General features: G+C 43.7%; 1 protein-coding gene across 2 annotated transcripts in view; it reads left to right on the plus strand.

Moving 5' to 3' along the window:
* Nucleotides 1–5,147: 5,147 nt before the first annotated feature.
* ADGRA1 (adhesion G protein-coupled receptor A1) overlaps nucleotides 5,148–20,819 on the plus strand; it is an 869,330-nt gene continuing 853,658 nt past the window's right edge. Inside the window, exons 1-2 of one of the 2 annotated variants that reach the window (XM_069239771.1) lie at nucleotides 5,148–5,696; nucleotides 6,956–7,164. In XM_069239771.1, coding sequence (XP_069095872.1) covers nucleotides 7,162–7,164 — 3 coding nt within the window. In that variant the 5' untranslated portion in view covers nucleotides 5,148–5,696; nucleotides 6,956–7,161. Of the gene's footprint in view, nucleotides 5,697–5,754; nucleotides 5,909–6,955; nucleotides 7,165–20,819 lie in introns of those variants that run through there. The other variant, XM_069239772.1, reaches the window with a different exon arrangement.

Here is a 20,819-nt window from a genome sequence, read left to right on the forward strand (position 1 = left end):
CTCTCACTTCCTGCCAGAAGTGTGAGTCTTCACACTCTGCACCCGACGCCCCCGGCTCGAGTCCAGGACAACCAACACTGCAGAGAGGACTCCCAGATGACTCCAATGACGTGGACACCCTGAGATGACCCCCCCTGCACCCCCACAGCGACTCCTGCAGAGAGGATCCAGAGGCTCCCCCTGACCGCGACTGCCTGGTAACAAAGGAACCTGACGCCTGGACCAAGCCCTGCACCTGCAGCCCCCAGGACCAAGAGGAACCACCTACCAGAGCAGGAGTGACAAGCAGGCAGCCCTCATCCTATCCCAGTTGGAGGCTAGCCCGAGAAGCCCCCCTGTGCCTTGCCTGCATCGCCTAAGTGACCCCCGGGTCTCTCCATTGCTTTCTATAGCAAACCCAACGCCTACATTTCCTACTGCACCCGACTCCCCCTGTGCTGCTGAGGATGTGTTTTGTGGGCTTGTGTGTTCCCCCCCTAGTGCTCTACAAAACCCCCCTGGTCTGCTCCCCGAGGATGCAGGTACTTACCTGTATGCAGACTAGGACCGGAGCACCCCTGTTCTTCATATACGTCTATGTGTTTTTGGCCCTCCTTTGACCTCTGCACCTGACCGGCCCTGTGTTGCTGGTGCTGTGGCTTTAGGGTTGCCTTGAACCCCCAACGGTGGGCTGCCTATGCCCAGGAGATTGACTGTGTAAGTGCTTTACTTACCTTAGAAACTTAACCAAACTTACCTCCCCCGGAAACTGTTGATTTTTGCAGTGTCCACTTTTAAAATAGCTTATTGCCATTTTAACGGAAACTGTGTGTACTACTGTTTTAAATCAAAGTTCTATACTTACCTGTGTGAAGTACCTTGCATTTTATGTACTTACCTCAAATCTTGAATCTTGTGGTTCTAAAATAAATTAGGAAAAGATATTTTTCTATAGAAAACCTATTGGCCTGGAGTTAAGTATTTGAGTGTCTGTTCCTCATTTATTGCCTGTGAGTGTACAACAAATGTTTAATAACTACCCTCTGATAAGCCTACTGCTCGACCACACTACCACAAAATTCAGCATTAGTATTATCTAATGTTGCCACTATCAACATCTGAGGGGAACCCTTGGACTCTGTGCACACTATCTCTCACTTTGTGATAGTTTATACAGAGCCAACTTCCAACAATATGCATAAATTACTCTGTATAATTTTCTATTGACATTGATTCATGACCTTTGAAATTAATTATATGTAACTTATGTTTTTGTTCATAACAATGGTGGTCATTCTGACCCTGGCGGTCTTTGACCGCCAGGGCGGAGGACCGCGGGAGCACCGCCGACAGGCCGGCGGTGCTCCAATGGGGATTCCGACCGCGGCGGTAAAGCCGCGGTCGGACCGGCACCACTGGCGGGGTCCCGCCAGTGTACCGCCGCCCCATTGAATCCTCCGCGGCGGCGCAGCTTGCTGCACCGCCGCGGGGATTCCGACCCCCCCTACCGCCATCCAGATCCCGGCGGTCGGACCGCCGAGATCCGGATGGCGGTAGGGGGGGTCGCGGGGCCCCTGGGGGCCCCTGCAGTGCCCATGCCACTGGCATGGGCATTGCAGGGGCCCCCGTAAGAGGGCCCCTACATGTATTTCACTGTCTGCTGCGCAGACAGTGAAATACGCGACGGGTGCAACTGCACCCGTCGCACAGCTTCCACTCCGCCGGCTCGATTCCGAGCCGGATTCATCGTGGAAGCCTCTTTCCCGCTGGGCTGGCTGGCGGTCTGAAGGCGACCGCCCGCCAGCCCAGCGGGAAAGTCAGAATTACCGCCGCGGTCTTTCGACCGCGGAACGGTAACCTGACGGCGGGACTTTGGCGGGCGGCCTCCGCCGCCCGCCAAGGTCAGAATGAGGGCCAATATGTTTTATGTAGTATTTATTATCACATCAGTGTTTTTGTGTTACTTTAAGCATCATGTAGTGCCTTTAGCCTACTCATCGATAGGCATGTTAAAGACATCAGAAGGATGAAAGGCTCAATCAGCCCTGCCTGGCTGTGAATCAGTAACCTATAAGGTTCACACAGATCTGAGCAGTGTGTTTATCTCACTGGATTATTCATTTAATCACTGAATATATGCATAACAGGTTGTCCTTCTATCCATACACCTGGTGACAGTGTTTGTGGGGGATGAAAAAGGTAAATAGGCTCTCTAATAGGAGCATGGCCAAAAAGCCTAACTAGGACTCCTTTCTAACAGGTGTAGTCTCTGTAAATAAGGGTATGGCTTAAAACATGTAAACTAAATTCCACCCAATAATAACCTGGAATCCCTCAGGCACATGGAAGCGACCTGGTACCCGTTTGACCTGGTACCCTTTGCACTATACAAATGTCGTATGTTGCATGAAAAATAATGTACAGAAACACATAATCCTAAAAAAAAGACTCTTAGAGGATGCAAGATGAAGTAAAAAATGTGAAATGTAAATAGGGATGACATTGCTGACATCTAATACCTCTATGGCATTTGCAGTAATTGTTGGGAAATAGATTGCTGTTTGAATGTAAATTGAAGAACAGGCTAAAGACTCCGATATGAACCTGTTTCAAAGTCGGTTTGTAATTACTCCTGGGTGGGAGAGTCAGCAGGATCCATGTCACTTAAAGCTTTCTCTCCCTAATAATGGGCATTTAGTTCATGACCTGATTGCTTCCCATCATTTCTTTGGTATATATATATATAAAACCTCGGTTGCCACTAGGTAGTTACAGGTAGGACCATGCTTCTATAGAAGAGCTTTTTTTGACGTGCCTAAATCTTTGGCACCGTTTGACGAATCTTCACAAAATTTTCCAAAAAAAGTGCCCTGGTGTTTCTTGTTGCACACGTAAAGTTTCAGGGTGATTCATCAAGAGGGAGTCGAGAAAAAGACGGGTCAAAAAAGTAGCGTTTCCCATGTTAATTGCCATAGTTCCTTTGAACAAGGCTACAGCCCAAACCACTGGACTGACTTACACCAGATTTGGCAGAAATCTATGTTTCGGTACTCAGATCATGTTTTTGCATATTTGATGTAAATCTGTTCAGTAGTTTATGAGAAATTAAAGAAAATCCAAATTTGTATATCTGAGGTCACTTATAATTTGCGAATATTCGCAGATTTTCGAGAATGAGCGTGTGAATAGAAGCTCTGGAATTGGCTAGCCATAGCCTGGACAGAAAGTTGCAGCTGCCATTTTATGTTATGGGAGAGGGTCCCTGGCACTGAAAAACAAAATGAAAAGTAGCATTAGAGGTCATGTTGGAGGCACCCTGACCCCAGGAGTGTGATATCGAGGTGTTTGACAGTCAAATTATGGGTTTAAAATGATTTTTTTACCCATGCACGATATTCGTGATTAATCGAGATGAATCGAAATTAATCATCAGTAAGCAAAAAAAGTTGGAAAAAAATCCCAGTCTCATTTATACCCTAATTCATTCACTCATACATGCACTCAGAGACTCATGCGCCCACTCACACGCCCACTCAGATACACATGCACCCCCTCTGACCCACTCATAGCCTCCCACACCCACTTTCAGACCCACTCAGACACTCTTGTACCCACTCACAAACCCACACAGACCCTCATGCACCCACTCACAGACCCATTCAGACACTGACGCACTCACTTGCAGACCCACTCAGACACTGACACACTCACTCACAGACCCACTCACAGAACCACTCAGACAATGACACACCCACTCAGAGACACATTCAGACCCTCACTCACCCACTCACAGACCCACTCAGACACTCATGCACCAACTCACAAACTCACTCAGACCCTCATACACCCACAGACAACTCAGACACTGGCGCACTCACTCACCGACCCATTTAGACCCTCAGGCACCTATTCACAGACCCACTCAGACACTCATACACCAACTCACAAACGCATTCAGACCCTTATGCAACCACTCACAGACCCACTCAGACCCTTGCGCACCCACTCACAGACCCACTCAGACCCTCAGGCACCCACTTTCACACCCAGACAGACACTCTCACACCCAGAGACACCTTCTCAAACCTTTTCTCACATGAAGAGAGAGAGACTGTTTGGCTGTGCATGGTGTGGGGTTGGGTGGTTATCAGGTGTTAGCTGCAGTGGCCAGGCCCTATGGCCAACTCCTGCTGCACGTGGCCAAAGGCCATGCACAGCATGCGGTTGGGTGGCTACAGGGGTTGGGCTGCTTGGGCCTGGCCACAGGCCAGGCCATGCAGCCAACTCCTGCTGTGAACGGCTAAGGGACATGCATAGCATGGGGTTGGGTTGTTACATGAGTTGGTAGCTATAACTTGTGCCCTAGGGTAACTAACTCGCACCCTGGCCATGCACTGCTAGTCACTCTTCAAATTATGGTACTCATGACACTTTTGATAACATAATTGATAATATGAATGTAATATTTGCAGTACATTTTTCGACAAAAAAAAGTGGATGGCAGGGGCGCGAGTTATAGTTACCTTAGGGCACGAGTTAAAGTTACTTGAGATAACTTTAACTAAAACAGGTGAATTTCTATGGTTTGGTACTTTAAAATGGTAGCCTAACAACAACGTTCCTGTAACCTTTGTTTTTTTTTAGTGAAATTCTATGTTTTTTATTAATTCTATTTCCTAACTATAACGCCCCTGTATCCTTTGTTTTTTTCAGTAGATAGATCGATAGATAGATAGATAGATAGATAGATAGATAGATAGATAGATAGATAGATAGATAGATAGATAGATAGATTTTTAGTTGGTCTGCACTGCATATTTCTTATAACCAGGGAATGAAGCAAGCATATTAAGTCAAGAAAATATTCCTAAATAAAAACATTTATTGACACAAGGCAACGTTTTCAGGATTTACGCAGTTTACACAAGAGAATTATAATTGCCTATTTGAATTATATTTTCCTCTAATTAATTGCATAGCTATAAGTTATCGAAAGAAGTGATTACCAGCCTTACTGGATGCAGAGCGGCAACTACGGTGCCTTTGTTGTTTGTTATGTTGCATTGCCTTGTCTGTGCTCATGTTGTGCCCAAATGATTTGATATTGCTGAAACGATTTCAGTGCTCAAAGAATACTTTTGAAGAGAGGCTTTAATCTAACTTGGCTTATTCTGTTGTAAGTGAAGGAGAAACCTGGTCGAGGCTGTCTCTTTAAATCAGTTCTGCAGTGTTGATGGACCCTGTAGCAAACACGGCAGGAACCATTCTCACCTCTGCAGCAGGGAGCTTGACCATATAGACGCACACATGCAATCAAAACGTTTTCCCTTTTAATATGCGCTGTAGCAGTCCTATTCCCATGGTTACAGCTCCTGCATCCTCTGATGCAGCCAGGTTGTTGGAAAAAAGAGACAGTCTATATTCCTGGTGCAGGAGTTTAAAACATAATGAAAGCCACCCTGTTGTGACTTGCATTTTAAATCCCTCGTTTTTCTCGCTCGCTGTACAGCATACTGGAGCCGCCGCTCCTAGCCGCGCGCCACTGCTTGTGCTCCCGGAGGCTCCATCCTTGCAATCTGTTGATAACTCCACTTGCAGGCTGCATCTTATTGTCTTTCGGGATGGGATCTTCTTCCCCTGCTCTGGGAAGTCATCAAACCTTGCACATAGCGGTAAACGCAGAGAGGTGGTCGCAGCAGTTGTGTACTCTGAGATAGGTAAGTGGCTGTTTAGCAATTGTTTAATCAGGCTGAAAGCTGCATTTCATGGTGTGCTGTAGAATGCAGAACAGCTCCGGCGCACCGTCAGCCTAGTGCCCTGGCAGCCAGTGTAACAGAAATCTGAACGCCTGTATTATTGCCGCATTTAGAGGAGCTCCACACGTAGAAAGTGGTTGATTTTCATAGCGCCGCCAGCTGCCTAATTTCGTGTGAGTACTTGTGTATTTGTTGCAGTAAAGGGAGTTAGAGCAGAACGCACCGCGGATGAGAGCGTTGCTGGCCATTGCGTGCTGCAAAATATTGCAGCTGTTTTAGGAAGAGCGTTACACCGCATTTGGAGGCTTGAGGTCCTGTTGCATGAAAGCGAGTGAGTGGCCGCAGTAGCTATTATAGCGCAATGTGCTAAGTGGTGTGCCTCTTGGCGCTAGAGAGTGAAGAGGTGAGGAGAGGGCAGGTGGTGATGGAGAGATTGGGATGGGAGATGGGTGAAGGGAATACCGGAAGGCGGGAAGTGATTTAGTTAAGTGGTTGCACCGGTGGGAGGTGTAGTGACAGAGATGTGGAAATGTGAGCTCTTAGTGCAAAAGGTCACGGGTTATGGAATGAACAGGATAAAGTAGGGATCAAGGTAGATCTCCGGACGGACGTTTGGGGGGCTGAGGGGGGTAAGTGGGATGGGGAGGGTGTATATTATTGAGATTAATGATGGGGGTGAAATGGAATAAATTCAGAAGTTGTGTTAGCATATGAACGGTGTCTCCGGTCAATATCTGTAGCATTAACTCGACTGAGTGGAGGAGTCTTCCATAGTTACCTACCTTGCGAATGTGCTGGTCTCGGAAGGTGGGGTTGAGCTTTATGACCGAATATCTAAGTGACAGTGTTTCATTACGTTAATGTCCACTTGTATCTCCTTATATTTTGTGTTCCGTACCGTTTAGTGACCAAGACTGGTTTAGTGCTAAACCTCTAAACGCGCGTACAGTGTCTTCACGCTCTCTGCGTACTGTATTTCTCCCAGCAGCACAAACGAGTTCTGATCAATGTGCTGCTGAGTTTTAATATGAGGGCTCTGCACCTTCCAGTGAAACATCAACAGGCTGAAATGGTCATTCTGATGGATGAGCCCGGTGTAAAACTTTGTTCCCGATGAATCATACCCTAGAATGCAAGGATAATGGTGCTGTGACTGTAACTCGTTGAGCCACCGCAAGATTTTCCACCCCATTCCTACGTCTCGCGTCTTCTCTCTGCAGATGGGTACGGCCGTGGAGAGCTCCCCGACCCTGTGATCAGATGAGCGAGGCGCACCGCCGAGGGCGCACACCCTAATGCAGTCTTTTGGAATTATGACGTTTTAGACGGACATGGAGGCTGGCGTGGAAAAGGGAGCCACATAATTCGCTCAGCGCTATCTTTAACCACCAGTCAATGCACACGTCACAGTAACTTCGCAGTGCTAATGGTGAGTACGTGAATAGTACTAATTTGAGACTGGTCTTGCGTCAGTCACGTACAAGTGTGTGGACCTGCATATGTGCATTTATTTGGCTCTATTAATGCGTATAGAAATGAACGTATATTGTTTGTAAGTGCATAGATTCTACATGTGAAGTTGTCAGCAACGGGTAATGTCTCTTTCACTCTGCCTCTACCGCAGGGCATTAACTTAGATGTACAAATCGGAACGTGTAAACCTGATTATCCTCCTATCTTGATGGTGGGAGGCAAGCCTGTGTATACATGTAATTAGACGCACTTCCGCACGTCTAAGTTCGATCGAGGACTGTGTCACAATAAAGCGATATAAATAGCAGGCCAGGCTGAAAAGTCAGTCTCGTTTGTGATTTCTACCATTAAATCTTTAAAACGATGCCCTCTCCCTTCCATATCCTGCTCTCTGTCGATCATACTAATTAGTTTCAGACATACCGCAATGTTGAATCATTTAATAAATGAAGGAAGAAATGCAGCTCCCCCTCTCTTGAAGCGAGGGCTTTAGTCATCCTGGTACCCTGGGACTTGCAGTTAGTTTAGTGACGTTAGGACTCTCTTTTTTATGAATATGATGTTGAATAATTCCCGGTGCAACACTGACACGCCAAGCGTTGGTGATTCATTCATATCCACACCAGCAGTTTGCATTAATTCACCAATCACCCTTGGGAGGAAGTTACTTCAATCACATTTTCTGTGAAAAATAGGTTTATCTAGCCATGTGTGCTTTTGACGAAGAAACAAAGAACATAACCAGAGCTTCATTGTAGCGGAAACATGTGCGGAGAAATGTGTTATTTGTGCCATCCCAGAGGTCTGCTCCCAGCTCGCAATAAAATGGCTGGTTAACCCATGCCAGCCATTTGTCAAAGGGGGTGCCTACTCTGGCACGAGATGTCCCATGTTTACATCGGTAGATGACTTATGATAGTGCAAAGAAAGCATTCTCCATTGCTGAAAAGGACAGCAAACACGGACGAGAGGGATGGAGGGAATGCGTGAGTGGAATACCAATGGGCTCATGTCAGATGGAGGCCAGGGGACATCCAATCATCACACGAGGCTGGAACAGTGACTTGTTTCGTGTGGATATTATTGGCCACTTTATAAAAACTGATTGCCCTCAGACATGCTTGCTGCATTTTCATCGACCAGAGAAGGGGGCAAGTTGGTGGTGTGATCACTGTACACTGTGTACGGGATGCTTGCTCCACTGAGTCTGTCAGCCACATAGACATCCTGGCGTGGAAGGGCGTGTATTTTCTTGGAGGGTAAGACATAATAGTTTGCCTGCGACAGCATGACTTAACATTTTAGACAATGGCCAGCGAATGTTGGAGAGTCCCAAGTCCAATGTAATTGTCCACTCAAAAGTTTTTCCAATTTGACGCCATTTTTTATTCATTCAAACGACATGGCTTGCCAAAGAGTGCCTGCCATCATGAAATGAGTGTGTATGTGTGTATCTTACTCCAGAGTCTTCGGCTTACGCTATATTCGTTTGTTAGATTCATGGCAGACTTGTTAAAATACACTTAAATGAATGTCACGAAGGTGAAAAGGGAGTACTGTTCACAATATGAGCACCTGGTCCCTTCTGTTAGAATGAAATAAAACTTGTTTGATCCTCTTGCTACAGATATTCACAGTCAGGGCGCAGTCTGTGTGACAGAGACAGAGGTGCACTGCAGCAGGCCCAGTGCCCAATGGAATGCATGAAAATGGCGCTGTAATTAAACATCATTGTACCACTGCTCTGACGATAGCCTCGAGCACTTGGAGATATATGTACCAATTTTTCAAAGTGTGCTTAGTGGTTAGTTAGAAACTGAAATTCCAGTTACCAGCCTCACTTGTTTCACCCTTCCCATTAGCCAGTTAATCATCGAGCAATAGCTATAATAGCAGAGATTTTACTTGAAAGGCGGCCTTTCCCTGCGACCTGTCCCTGCAAGATGTGGAAACTCCATACTGTCTGACGATCAGGAAAGGTCAAACTCTGCAGTATGTGCCAGGCTTTTATCATCTGACATGTTTTACGTGTCTTAGACACAGTCATTTAATGACTGATTGATTTTCTAGTCGAGTAGTACACTGAAGCAAAATACGGTTTCCATGGTGCCACCACACACGTGTCAAACAAGTATCACACAGGGGCAAAACAACAAAACAAAACTATGTTGTGATCAGTTTTCATAGAGTGGGTTAAACTATGCCATAGCTTGATAGGTTCAACAGAAAAGGATGGACCATCCTAGAGGGAATGCTTAAAGGTTGATATTTTTAAGAGAGCTATTATCGGGAAGCACAACAGCGTCCTAGACATATTATACAATTGAATGACACAGGCATCCTTGACCCAGGCCAGTAGATGCACAATTGCACTTTCAAGTGATACTAAATCTAAACTGCTTTTCATCTGATAATCAGTGAGGTAGTTGAGAAGGACAAGTCCTCTGCATGGTAAGAGATGTGTACCCAGCCTTAAGTGCCCAAGTTTACTGTTGTCTTGATCTCTAACGCTGATTATTTGTCACAGGTGAACACAGATCATACGTGTGTGTCATGATAGAAGCCTGTCTCTCGGATTGTGATCTTGTTGGACCTGGAGAGTTGCCAAAGGGCTGCCATCATAGTGGTGGAAGGCTGCCACCTTCACCAGGAATCAAGAAGCACAAGCACAGTGATAGCACCATACCCCATGGTGATAGGTAGCAGTTAACAGAACTTTTTTACCCTGTGTCAATGGAGTGATGCCTACAGGCTCTCTCACCTTTTTAAAGTTTCCGCTGCTATGTGAGTAACACACCCTTGGCCTACATAAGGTAGTTGTGGAAGGGCGTGCATGACCGAAATGTGCTGAGTATATATGTGCTCTCAAGAAATGCACTACACAAAGGGTGAAGTGTGGTATGGTCACACATGGTAAATGTGTTTATGCTGGCAGTGTGTGTGTTTTTAAATAACACACTCTTGTACAATCCAAAAGGCTACAGTGCTGAACCGTGTGCAAAGACTTAATGAGTTTACTTCGTGTAGTAAGGCTTGTGGTGGCATAATACATGAGGATAGCAGTGCTATGCAGTAAGTGTGCTGTGGATGTACACTTAGTGCCAGTGTGCCTGCACTGGTACGTTACATGGAAGACTTTGGGTTTCAGTTTGGAAAGCCCAGGCTGGGCTGGTGGAAAATATAAGGAGTGGAGGAATCCACCTTGACAGATTTATGTACTGCTGCGTTCTTGTAAGGTGGGGGAGCAAGCACTGTCGGATGGGTGAGCTAGAAAAAAGAGATGGGAATGATAAGGGAATCATAAAGATAGGGTTGGGAGCCAAGGTTTAACCTTTTGGTGCAGATATCGCCATGAATGACATCCCAGTGTGAAGTCTGGTCACTTCTATGAATCTTGTTGTGGGTAAATCAGCCTTTGGAGCTCTGCCTGCTGTGATAGACATTCTTCAGGAGGAGGAAAAAAGGGGAAGGATGTCCATTTTAATGAAGCAGAACCCCAAATAAAACTTAAAAGGCCCAGACACTAAATTATGTTTTGTGTCTGAAAAAGACTATAAGTATGGGAGTTTGAGACCACAAAATCAGTCAAACAGGCTGTGTGGGGAGGGGAAACTCTGCAGGTCTTCTGCCTGTGACCATGACTTGAAGCCCAGGCCTGCTAGTCTCCCTGCTGGGTGAAGTGACATCACCCAGGAAAAAAAGAGCACCTGCCCTGGAGCCTGGAGTACCATTGCCTGGCTGCTCACCAAGACTAGTGTGCCCTGTGAGGAAAAGGAGAGCACTGGACAGGGCAAGGTCCAGAGGGGAACTCTATCTTGAGCACTCCCTGAGTGAGGTGAGAAGAATCCACTCTTGCACCGATCGGACCATAGCACATGTATTGGTTTGATTCAGCGACCCCTGTTTGCCAGGATGGGCCTCCGTGGACTGAGCTGAGGAGCGAAGGTTGTGTGGAGGGCGACAGGTCTGCATGACTTGTGTCCAGATCAGTGTGAATGGACATGTGAGTGCCATGGCTGTGACCCCATATGCCAGAAGAGGCTTCTGGAAATGCTGAGGTGAGTCCGGCTTTCATACTATGAACTGCACCAAAGAAAGTTCGATGATCAAGGGACATCATCAGAGCCGCTTCGGAGCAAGCAGGTCAACCCCACCCCCTGAAAAAAGAAGTCTTACTTACTGTGCAATTGCTGGAAAGGGAACAAACCTGATCGCTAAAGCCAGCTGGTAGCGTGACTCAGAAGAGAGAGCATGCACCTGCCAGGTGCTAACACTTGTGACTGTGTGCAGCCTGACTTTGCCGATCTAGACCAGGAGTTCCCTGCACCACTGCACCACCGGAGCGGGTAAGCCATGGCCTGGGCCTTTAGGGGCCCAGGGGTCATACAGCGATCCCATAGACTCTTGTGACTGAACTTACAAAGGGCTTTAATGGGGAAAACTCTTGAGTACGGCCTAATAGGTTATGTTCCCTGGATGTTGCCATCAGTGAATGGGGAATAACATTGAACCTGGTCCACTGAATTTAGTGGGGCAGGAAGTGACATGGCTGCTAGAACCCCAACTTCAAGGGGGATTGTGTTATTGTTTTTGAATGTAGTTTACATTTGCATGTGTAGGATTAAATTATTTTTTTATATAAAAACAATTATTTGACTAGACATTGACTTATTGTTTGCGCTGCTTCCACATTGAGGTATGAGTTGTATTTACTGATCTGTATCTACGCTTCCACCAAAGGAGCTTTGACTCTTTGTTTGACACTACCTAACTGAAGATTAGGTGCAGAAGGGGTGCTTGGCCCACTTAAGCAGAATCCATAGGAGGTCAGTCCTTGGGACATCAGGGGTAAAAGGCCTCAGTCACCACAGTTGGGTCCAGTAACTCCTGCTTGCTCAATGGCCCACTGAAAGGGGTTGTGACAGCAGTTGAACTACACAGAGCCCTGTTCAAAAAGTACCCCAGATCAGAAAATGAGACTGGAAGTCATGTCAAGCTTGCAAGAGCTGCAGCCTGTTCTGTAGGGGCCTGATTCACAAAGGGACTTACAACTCGTAAAGTTATAGGTGTGAAGTCTCAGTACTGTAGCAAAACTCCGCACTTGGGACGGAATCTACACACTACAGTGCTTAGTGCAGAGATTCTGCCCCAAGTGCAGAGATTCTGTTCCAAGTGCGGAGACTCCACACTCGTAAATTAATTAGTCGTAATTTCTTTTGTGAATTGGGCACTAGGGGCCAGATGTAGCAAAGGTTTTTATCCATTCTGTGTCTATGGGAAAATGTGTTCGTACATATGGCCCTAGGTGTTTAGTCAATTCTTTACACACGGAATTACGTTACTCAAGCTGAGCTGAACAAAGCCAGCGAAACAGGACTGTGATGTTTCGAAGAAGAAAGTGGGAACATTTCTTAAGAGAATGAAAAGTTGAAATGGGTGGACACTACCCTGTTGATTTGTGGCACCAGAGACAGTGCATTGTTCATTAGAGAGCCATGGTTACTAACCTAATTAACTAGTTCTGGTTTGTACCCTAAAAAGGGAGACAATTTAGAACCAGGAGGAGGATAAATTGAGAAACTGATACGTGTTCTAAGTAACGCCCTGATATTGGCTATTTTAGCATGGCATAGACCTTTCAAAATGATATGTGGCTTTCACACCATCTTGTCTCTTGAAATATGTATGTAATGTAACTGGTGAGAGAGTTTGTCCTCCATTGTTTGTGAGTGATGGAGAGAGAAATGAGAGTGAAACAGAAAAATATCTTGTACAATGCATTTCTGCAGGTATTTCCTTTGCATTGTCAAATATGTTACGAAATGCTTTGACTGGAATCTATTTATGCTTTGCACGGGCATATTTTGAGAAGTTAATAATCTGACACCTGTTGGCCTTGGAAGTATCCAGTTTCAGTGGTGTATTAAACTACCTTAATATTTGGAAAGAATGCTTTTGTCCTTACTCAGTTGATTTGAATGCAGATAACGTTTCATATGGCACATCCATGTTTCCTCTTCTCTAGTCACAGTTTTTTAACAGAAATTCAAATTTCATGTAAGCCCTTCATATAAGAGCATTATCGAATCTCACAGTTAGGCAGCAGACTTGTATTTCACATGGCCTTCAAGTGTCTTGTTGCTGGGTGGTCACCATATCTGAGACAGATTCAAAACAGCAATTATCTACCGAGTTGTACTTGGACCTCGATTTTAATCCATATTCATCTTTTAAGGAATCTAACTAGCACAATAGCAAATCCGACGTCTTTCAGAAATGAAAGTATTACAGATACTGTGAAGTGTTCCATAAAATATCGTTTTTTCTCAGTTCTTGGTACTCAGACTATACATTTACTTGTTTGCATCATTTGCTCAACACTCTGATGTTCTTTTGTTTTTACTAAAAAGGGATAGATGTGTGTGCCGAGGTGGTTAATCAGATGATGCTTCTTTTGCGATCTGAAGGTCAAATTAAGTTTTTAATTCTGAGTGATTCAATTCCCACTTTTAAAGCTCTGACATTTTCCCCAGAAGACTAGGGGCCGTTTATTTTTTTAAATAATTTTATAGCGAGTGCGTTTTTTTTGTAAATGCCTAAATGTGCTTAAGATTGGTGTTATGGAAGCACAATTAGTATTTGTATAATTTATGAAATGCATAACACACATGGGTGTATTTTATTTCGATAATGAACCGCATAAGTATCTTTCAATTTTCATACGACAGCTACTTTCAACATGTTTTTAGCTCCTGTGCTGCATTTTCCCAGGCATTTCAATTTATTTTATGTAGTATCACCTTGATTCATTGTGCAATTATAGTTCAAGTTCTTTGCAATTTGAGACTTTATTTTAATTTTTAGAGTTAAACTTTCAAAACGTGTTCTGCTACCGTCCAAAACAAAGATATGATTGTCTTGTGATTTGATCTGATTGCCAAATGTTGAGGAGCATAACATCCTAGTCCTTATTGTTGTTTGGTCTAGACATTGCTCAGGCTACATTGGTTTGGCTGGCAATGCTTCAGTACAGTTAAATAAAAATGGTTCTAAAGTTCACCACTGATATAGCTCAATATTCTACATTATTGACTTGGATAGGCTATTTTTATTAGTTTAACAAATACAAATGCAAAGATTACAAGTTCATACTTAGTATTCATCACTGAGTTTAGCATTGGTTCACTCTGGCTCAAATATCCAACTACAGGGAGTGCAGAATTATTAGGCAAGTTGTATTTTTGAGGATTAATTTTATTATTGAACAACAACCATGTTCTCAATGAACCCAAAAAACTCATTAATATCAAAGCTGAATATTTTTGGAAGTAGTTTTTAGTTTGTTTTTAGTTTTAGCTATGTTAGGGGGATATCTGTGTGTGCAGGTGACTATTACTGTGCATAATTATTAGGCAACTTAACAAAAAAAAATATATACCCATTTCAATTATTTATTATTACCAGTGAAACCAATATAACATCTCAACATTCACAAATATACATTTCTGACATTCAAAAACAAAACAAAAACAAATCAGTGACCAATATAGCCACCTTTCTTTGCAAGGACACTCAAAAGCCTGCCATCCATGGATTCTGTCAGTGTTTTGATCTGTTCACCATCAACATTGCGTGCAGCAGCAACCACAGCCTACCAGACACTGTTCAGAGAGGTGTACTGTTTTCCCTCCTTGTAAATCTCACATTTGATGATGGACCACAGGTTCTCAATGGGGTTCAGATCAGGTGAACAAGGAGGCCATGTCATTAGATTTCCTTCTTTTATACCCTTTTTTGCCAGCCACGCTGTGGAGTACTTGGACGCGTGTGATGGAGCATTGTCCTGCATGAAAATCATGTTTTTCTTGAAGGATGCAGACTTCTTCCTGTACCACTGCTTGAAGAAGGTGTCTTCCAGGAACTGGCAGTAGGACTGGGAGTTGAGCTTGACTCCATCCTCAACCCGAAAAGGCCCCACAAGCTCATCTTTGATGATACCAGCCCAAACCAGTACTCCACCTCCACCTTGCTGGCGTCTGAGTCGGACTGGAGCTCTCTGCCCTTTACCAATCCAGCCACGGGCCCATCCATCTGGCCCATCAAGACTCACTCTCATTTCATCAGTCCATAAAACCTTAGAAAAATCAGTCTTGAGATATTTCTTGACCCAGTCTTGACGTTTCAGCTTGTGTGTCTTGTTCAGTGGTGGTCGTCTTTCAGCCTTTCTTACCTTGGCCATGTCTCTGAGTATTGCACACCTTGTGCTTTTGGGCACTCCAGTGATGTTGCAGCTCTGAAATATGGCCAAACTGGTGGCAAGTGGCATCGTGGCAGCTGCACGCTTGACTTTTCTCCGTTCATGGGCAGTTATTTTGCGCCTTGGTTTTTCCACACGCTTCTTGCGACCCTGTTGACTATTTTGAATGAAACGCTTGATTGTTCGATGATCACGCTTCAGAAGCTTTGCAATTTTAAGAGTGCTGCATCCCTCTGCAAGATATCTCACTATTTTTGACTTTTCTGAGCCTGTCAAGTCCTTCTTTTGACCCATTTTGCCAAAGGAAAGGAAGTTGCCTAATAATTATGCACACCTGATATAGGGTGTTGATGTCATTAGACCACACCCCTTCTCATTACAGAGATGCACATCACCTAATATGCTTAATTGGTAGTAGGCTTTCGAGCCTATACAGCTTGGAGTAAGACAACATGCATAAAGAGGATGATGTGGTCAAAATACTCATTTGCCTAATAATTCTGCACTCCCTGTAGTGTGAAGAATGCACTTAATTATCACTTGGGAGTACTGTGTTAGATATCTCTGCTGGTGCTCAACCTAATGTCTAGGAATTAATTTGATGCCATTTTGATCAGAGCCTTCGATTCTGCAGTTTCCTGAGAAATGTATTCTGTGACTTAATCGATTATATGTTATTGCACTTTATTATTAATCTCCATAAGGAAACATATGCCATAATTCTGTCTCAACACTGTTGAGTTTAGATATTATGTAGAGTGAAAGCTGACATGTTTGCCTTTGGTTGTTTATTCCCTGGACCTTCTAAAAAAAAAGATAATACAGAAGGATACAATAAGAAACTAGGGGCCCTACATAAGTAAATTTAGACCAAAAGTCTACGTTTAGACCAAAAGTCTACGTTTGGACCTGAAGTCTAACTTTACTCAAGGTAAAGTTAGACTTTTGGTCTAAGTTTAGACTTTTGGTCTAAGTTTACCTTTGTGAATCGGGTCCTACATTATTAGTTTAGATGGGTGAGAGCCCCACTCAAGTAAAAATGCAATCCTTATTAGTGTGAACCACAAAAGTCACTAAATGAACCTGTTCTTAACCATTTGGCAGCTTTGCACAAAAACAGTCATGCTTAACTTAGAAGAAATGCGTAAAGTATTCATGCATCTCTCGAACAGTAATAAAGTGAAAATAACATAAGAAAAATTGCAAACCACTTTAGAAAAATAGAGCCAATTTTAGTAAATAAAATTATACTGAAATGACAAAAATCCAATAAGTAGGTCACGCTGGATCAGGTTAAAGTCAAAAGTTCAGGAAGACTACAATGGTGCACGTGTCATGTGAGAAAACAGGGCTGATTGGAGTGGGCCCCCTAACCTTTGCTCCCATTTTTCACTTTTTGCTGGTGTTTTCCTGACTCTAATGGTGCACTGGGTACTGCTAACCAGTCCCAGTGCATGTGCTCTGTAGTATGCAAATTAGGCTAATTATAATTGGCTATGTCAACCTCACTATAAGTCCCTAGTCTATGGTAGGGCATATAGTTTTAGGGACCCCAGCATAGGGAATACACCCATAGGTGCACTGCTGAGGTGCCCAGTGTCATTTTAAAGGCAGGCCTGCTTTGCTGGCTTCTTTTAAATTAAAGTTATATACAAATTCGACTTTGGAATTAAAAGTACTTCCAAAGTCTTAAACAACCTTATTTTTTCATATAAATCACTCCTAAGGTGTGCCCTATGTGCCTCTGGGTTGGGTGTCATGTAACTATAAGCAGGGACCTTATACAAATAGTTTTATAAGCCCTGGTGAGGTAAAACAGCCAAATTTGTTTCCCCTCATTGTAGTGAATGGCCTCCATAGGCTAAAATGGGTAGACTTCATTTTAATTTACAAAGTCCCCTTCAGTGTCAGATACCTCAAGTTTGGTATCCAGTTAATTGTTTTAATAACCCCCACAACGTACAGTTGTTGAATTTAATATAACTTATTTAGGTAAAGAGTTTTAAACTCTACCTAAAAAGTTGCCAACTTCTGCCCTGTAGTGCTCTGCTCTGATTGGCCAGCCTGTGGCAGCCTGGGCAGGCTGCCTTGATGAGGTGTGAAATAGCCTGGGCTGAGCACAAAGGAATATGCCTGTGGGAGGAGAACGTCCCTCAGCAGATGAAGAAGCAGGAAGGGGTATGGCTGCCATGCTGGTCTTCAAAGGCAAGGAAGGACATTTGGAGTATCCCAGCACCTCCCTCACATACTACAACCCCAGAGAATTAGGTGCCCTCTTGATTAGATTAGGAGAGGGCAGGCGAGAAGTGTGTTTAAGATTTTTAGCCACACCAGGGGGTGGGCTCAGCCAGATGTAACCTCCAAAAATCAGTTTCAGCCATGATGGATTTTTGAAGAATATTGCTCCCTGGGATTGATTTTTGTCACACTTCTCAGCAAGTTTTCTCCACAAGGGGAAGGACCCTGCATCTCAACGGAGAACCAGGACCCCCCTGTTTTCCACCCAGGAGCAAGAATAAAACTGGCAGAGCTGCACCCACACCTCAGATCCCTACCAGATCCCTACAAGGAAGAACATCAGAAGAAGAAGGACTGCCCTTCTTGACCCCTGGCCTGCACCTGGACACTTCACTCTGAAGGACTGCACTAGCTGCACACTTGGGCTTCCCTACAAGGACTTTGTCTGGCTTCAACTGGTTCAAGGAGGGACTCCCTGTTTGCTACAGGTACAAAGGAGCTACCCAGAGTCCCCTGCATCAAGTCCTGCAAGCAGTGCCCAGCTGACCACCGTCCAGTGGCCACTTGAGGATTCTGACTAGGTGCATTCCTTGGGAGTCCCAACTCCAAAGGAACAACTCAGAGCTTCTGGAGCCTTGGATCAAGTTGTGGACAATTCATGGAACCAAAAAGGACCTCTGGAAGAAGATACAGAATTTTGGAGACATTTGGAGCAACTCTATAAGTTGAAGAGGTGCGTTATGGGAGTTGTAGTCCTAGACGCGAAGAGGCAAACCAGAGCCTCTGAACCCTTGGCTGGTGCTGTGGACCACTTTCCTGAATTATGAAACACTTAGTGACAGTGTTACCTCGTGGGTGGCCCGAACTTTGGACCTTGTCCCTTTCCAGTGTAACCTTTTTTAACCCTTTGAGCGTTAGTTGCTTCTATGTGCTAGAAAACATTAATTCTTTAAACATTCATATCTCCGGTTCCCCTTATCTGATTTTAGTAATTTTGGTGTCATTTTAAAGATAAAAATATAATATATATATTTTAATTGGTGGTAGTGTTTTATGTATTTACTGTTTTGTGATTTTTATATGCTTTACACACTAGTCTCCTAAGTTAAGCCTTGTCGCTCATTGCCAATCTACCAAGGGTTGAGCTGGGTTTATTTTATTGAGACGTAACTGGACCTAAGTGGAGGTTAATGGCCTATTGCTAAGTGTACGTACTTACCTGCCCTTACCAATAACCCATTTTCCAAGGTCAGATACAGGGAACAAGGTCATCTTGATTGAAAGTTTATTTCCTAACTTAATCGATTTTAACACGAGGAGCCTCATTCTGAACTTTGCATTGGTGGTGCAGTCGTTGATGGCCCAAAGAACTGGTCGCCCTTTGGAGCTTTACACTGGTGGAAATGTGGGTTGATTATTGTTGATGTAAAGAGCACCATGCAGCTGATGTCCGAAGTCTGTAGCCGGGAAGGTTGCTCTGGAAGTCGGATGCAGGTCCCACGTTGATTTCAGTGAAATCTGCTCACATACGTGTGAAGACTGGGGACATTCTTTTTCAAATCAAAGAGCCTGCAATCTTTGGATTTTGACCTAGAGTCCAGTTCTTGCAGTTTTTAGGTTGGAAGAGTACACTGTGATACTAGACAAGGGACCCTGGCCTGGCATGGCACCTCCGGGGGTCAGGACACACTCCAGTAGAGGACATAAACAGGTTCCAGACAGGTCTAGTTGGTGCTGATCAGCTCGACAGGTGCAGGGAAGGCCTCTAGGGCTTGTTGTGATGCTACAGCAGAAATAGCCCTCCTGTCAGGAAGACCCACTCTATCTACACCCTGGTCCCTTTTGTCACCTGTCTGCAAGGAATACACTTCACAACACAGGAGAGCCATTAGCAGTCATGTGATTATGGGCACTAGCAGTAAAGCACATTTGGTTTAGGCAGAAAAATACAAGCCATCTATAAGTAGCACTTTCAACAAAGTTTCTTAAAAAACGGATTTAACCATTAAAGATGATTTTAAATTACAATTCAATTGAGTGGAAGAAGTATTTCTCTCTCTGGTCTCAAACTAAAGTTATCACTTTTGAAGGGTAATAAGGTGAGCCAATGTTAGCCTACAAGAGAAATAGTCTTGCTGCATTGAAAAATGACTTTGTTGAGTTGTTCAGATCCCCAACATGTAAAATTTAAGTACATATCTCCTACTTTTTCAAATATGCCCCCTGCTTTATGATCCTTCAGGGCCTACCTTAGGTGTGGTTTATAAATACTAAGAAGGACAGTCCAGCATGGCAAAAGGTATACTTGGCCTGGTGAATGGCAGTTTTAAAATTGTACTACAAGCTTCAGTGGTCCGTCTGTTGATATGTTTTACAGAGCTACTTTAGTGGGTGACACAATGAGTGCTGCAGCCCATTAGTAGCATTTAATTAACAGGCCCTGGGTACATTTAGTGCCATATGCTAGGGACTTATAACTAAATTAAATGGACCAATGGGGCACATACCAATTTTACCATGTTTCGAAAGGAGAGGACAAGCACTTTATCATTGGTTAGCAGGAGTAGGCAGAGTCCTAAAAGCCAGCAAAAACAGGTGGAACAAAGAAAGGCAAAAATCTGTGGGCATATACAGGAAGGGCAAAATTATAATAAGGTTCTGTAATTTCTGTTTTGATCACTCATGCAAAACAATGCATGCTGCCAATGTTATTTGAATTGCAAAAAAATCCATACTTATATGAATGCATTTTGTAACCATTAGTGATAAAAGCCTTGTAACAGGCAGTGTTCATGGGCAGATGGTAATTCAATAGCACATAGTAAATTCTAGTACAAATGATCATATAGACTTGATGATAAAGTTCATATAAAGCTATTGATATATATATATATATTTTTTATTTTATTTTATTTATTTATATATATATACGTATATATATGTATTATTATATATATATATGTATATATTTAAATATAATATATATATATATATATATATATATATATATATATATATATATATATATATCTCAGTCAAGAATACCAAAATGAGACTAATAAAAGTTAATTCATGTATGGCTGTACGTCAATCTTAAATCTGCACGTGTATTAATA

This window comes from Pleurodeles waltl, chromosome 6 (genome assembly GCF_031143425.1).
Source record: "Pleurodeles waltl isolate 20211129_DDA chromosome 6, aPleWal1.hap1.20221129, whole genome shotgun sequence".
NCBI classification, from domain to species: Eukaryota; Metazoa; Chordata; class Amphibia; order Caudata; family Salamandridae; genus Pleurodeles; species Pleurodeles waltl.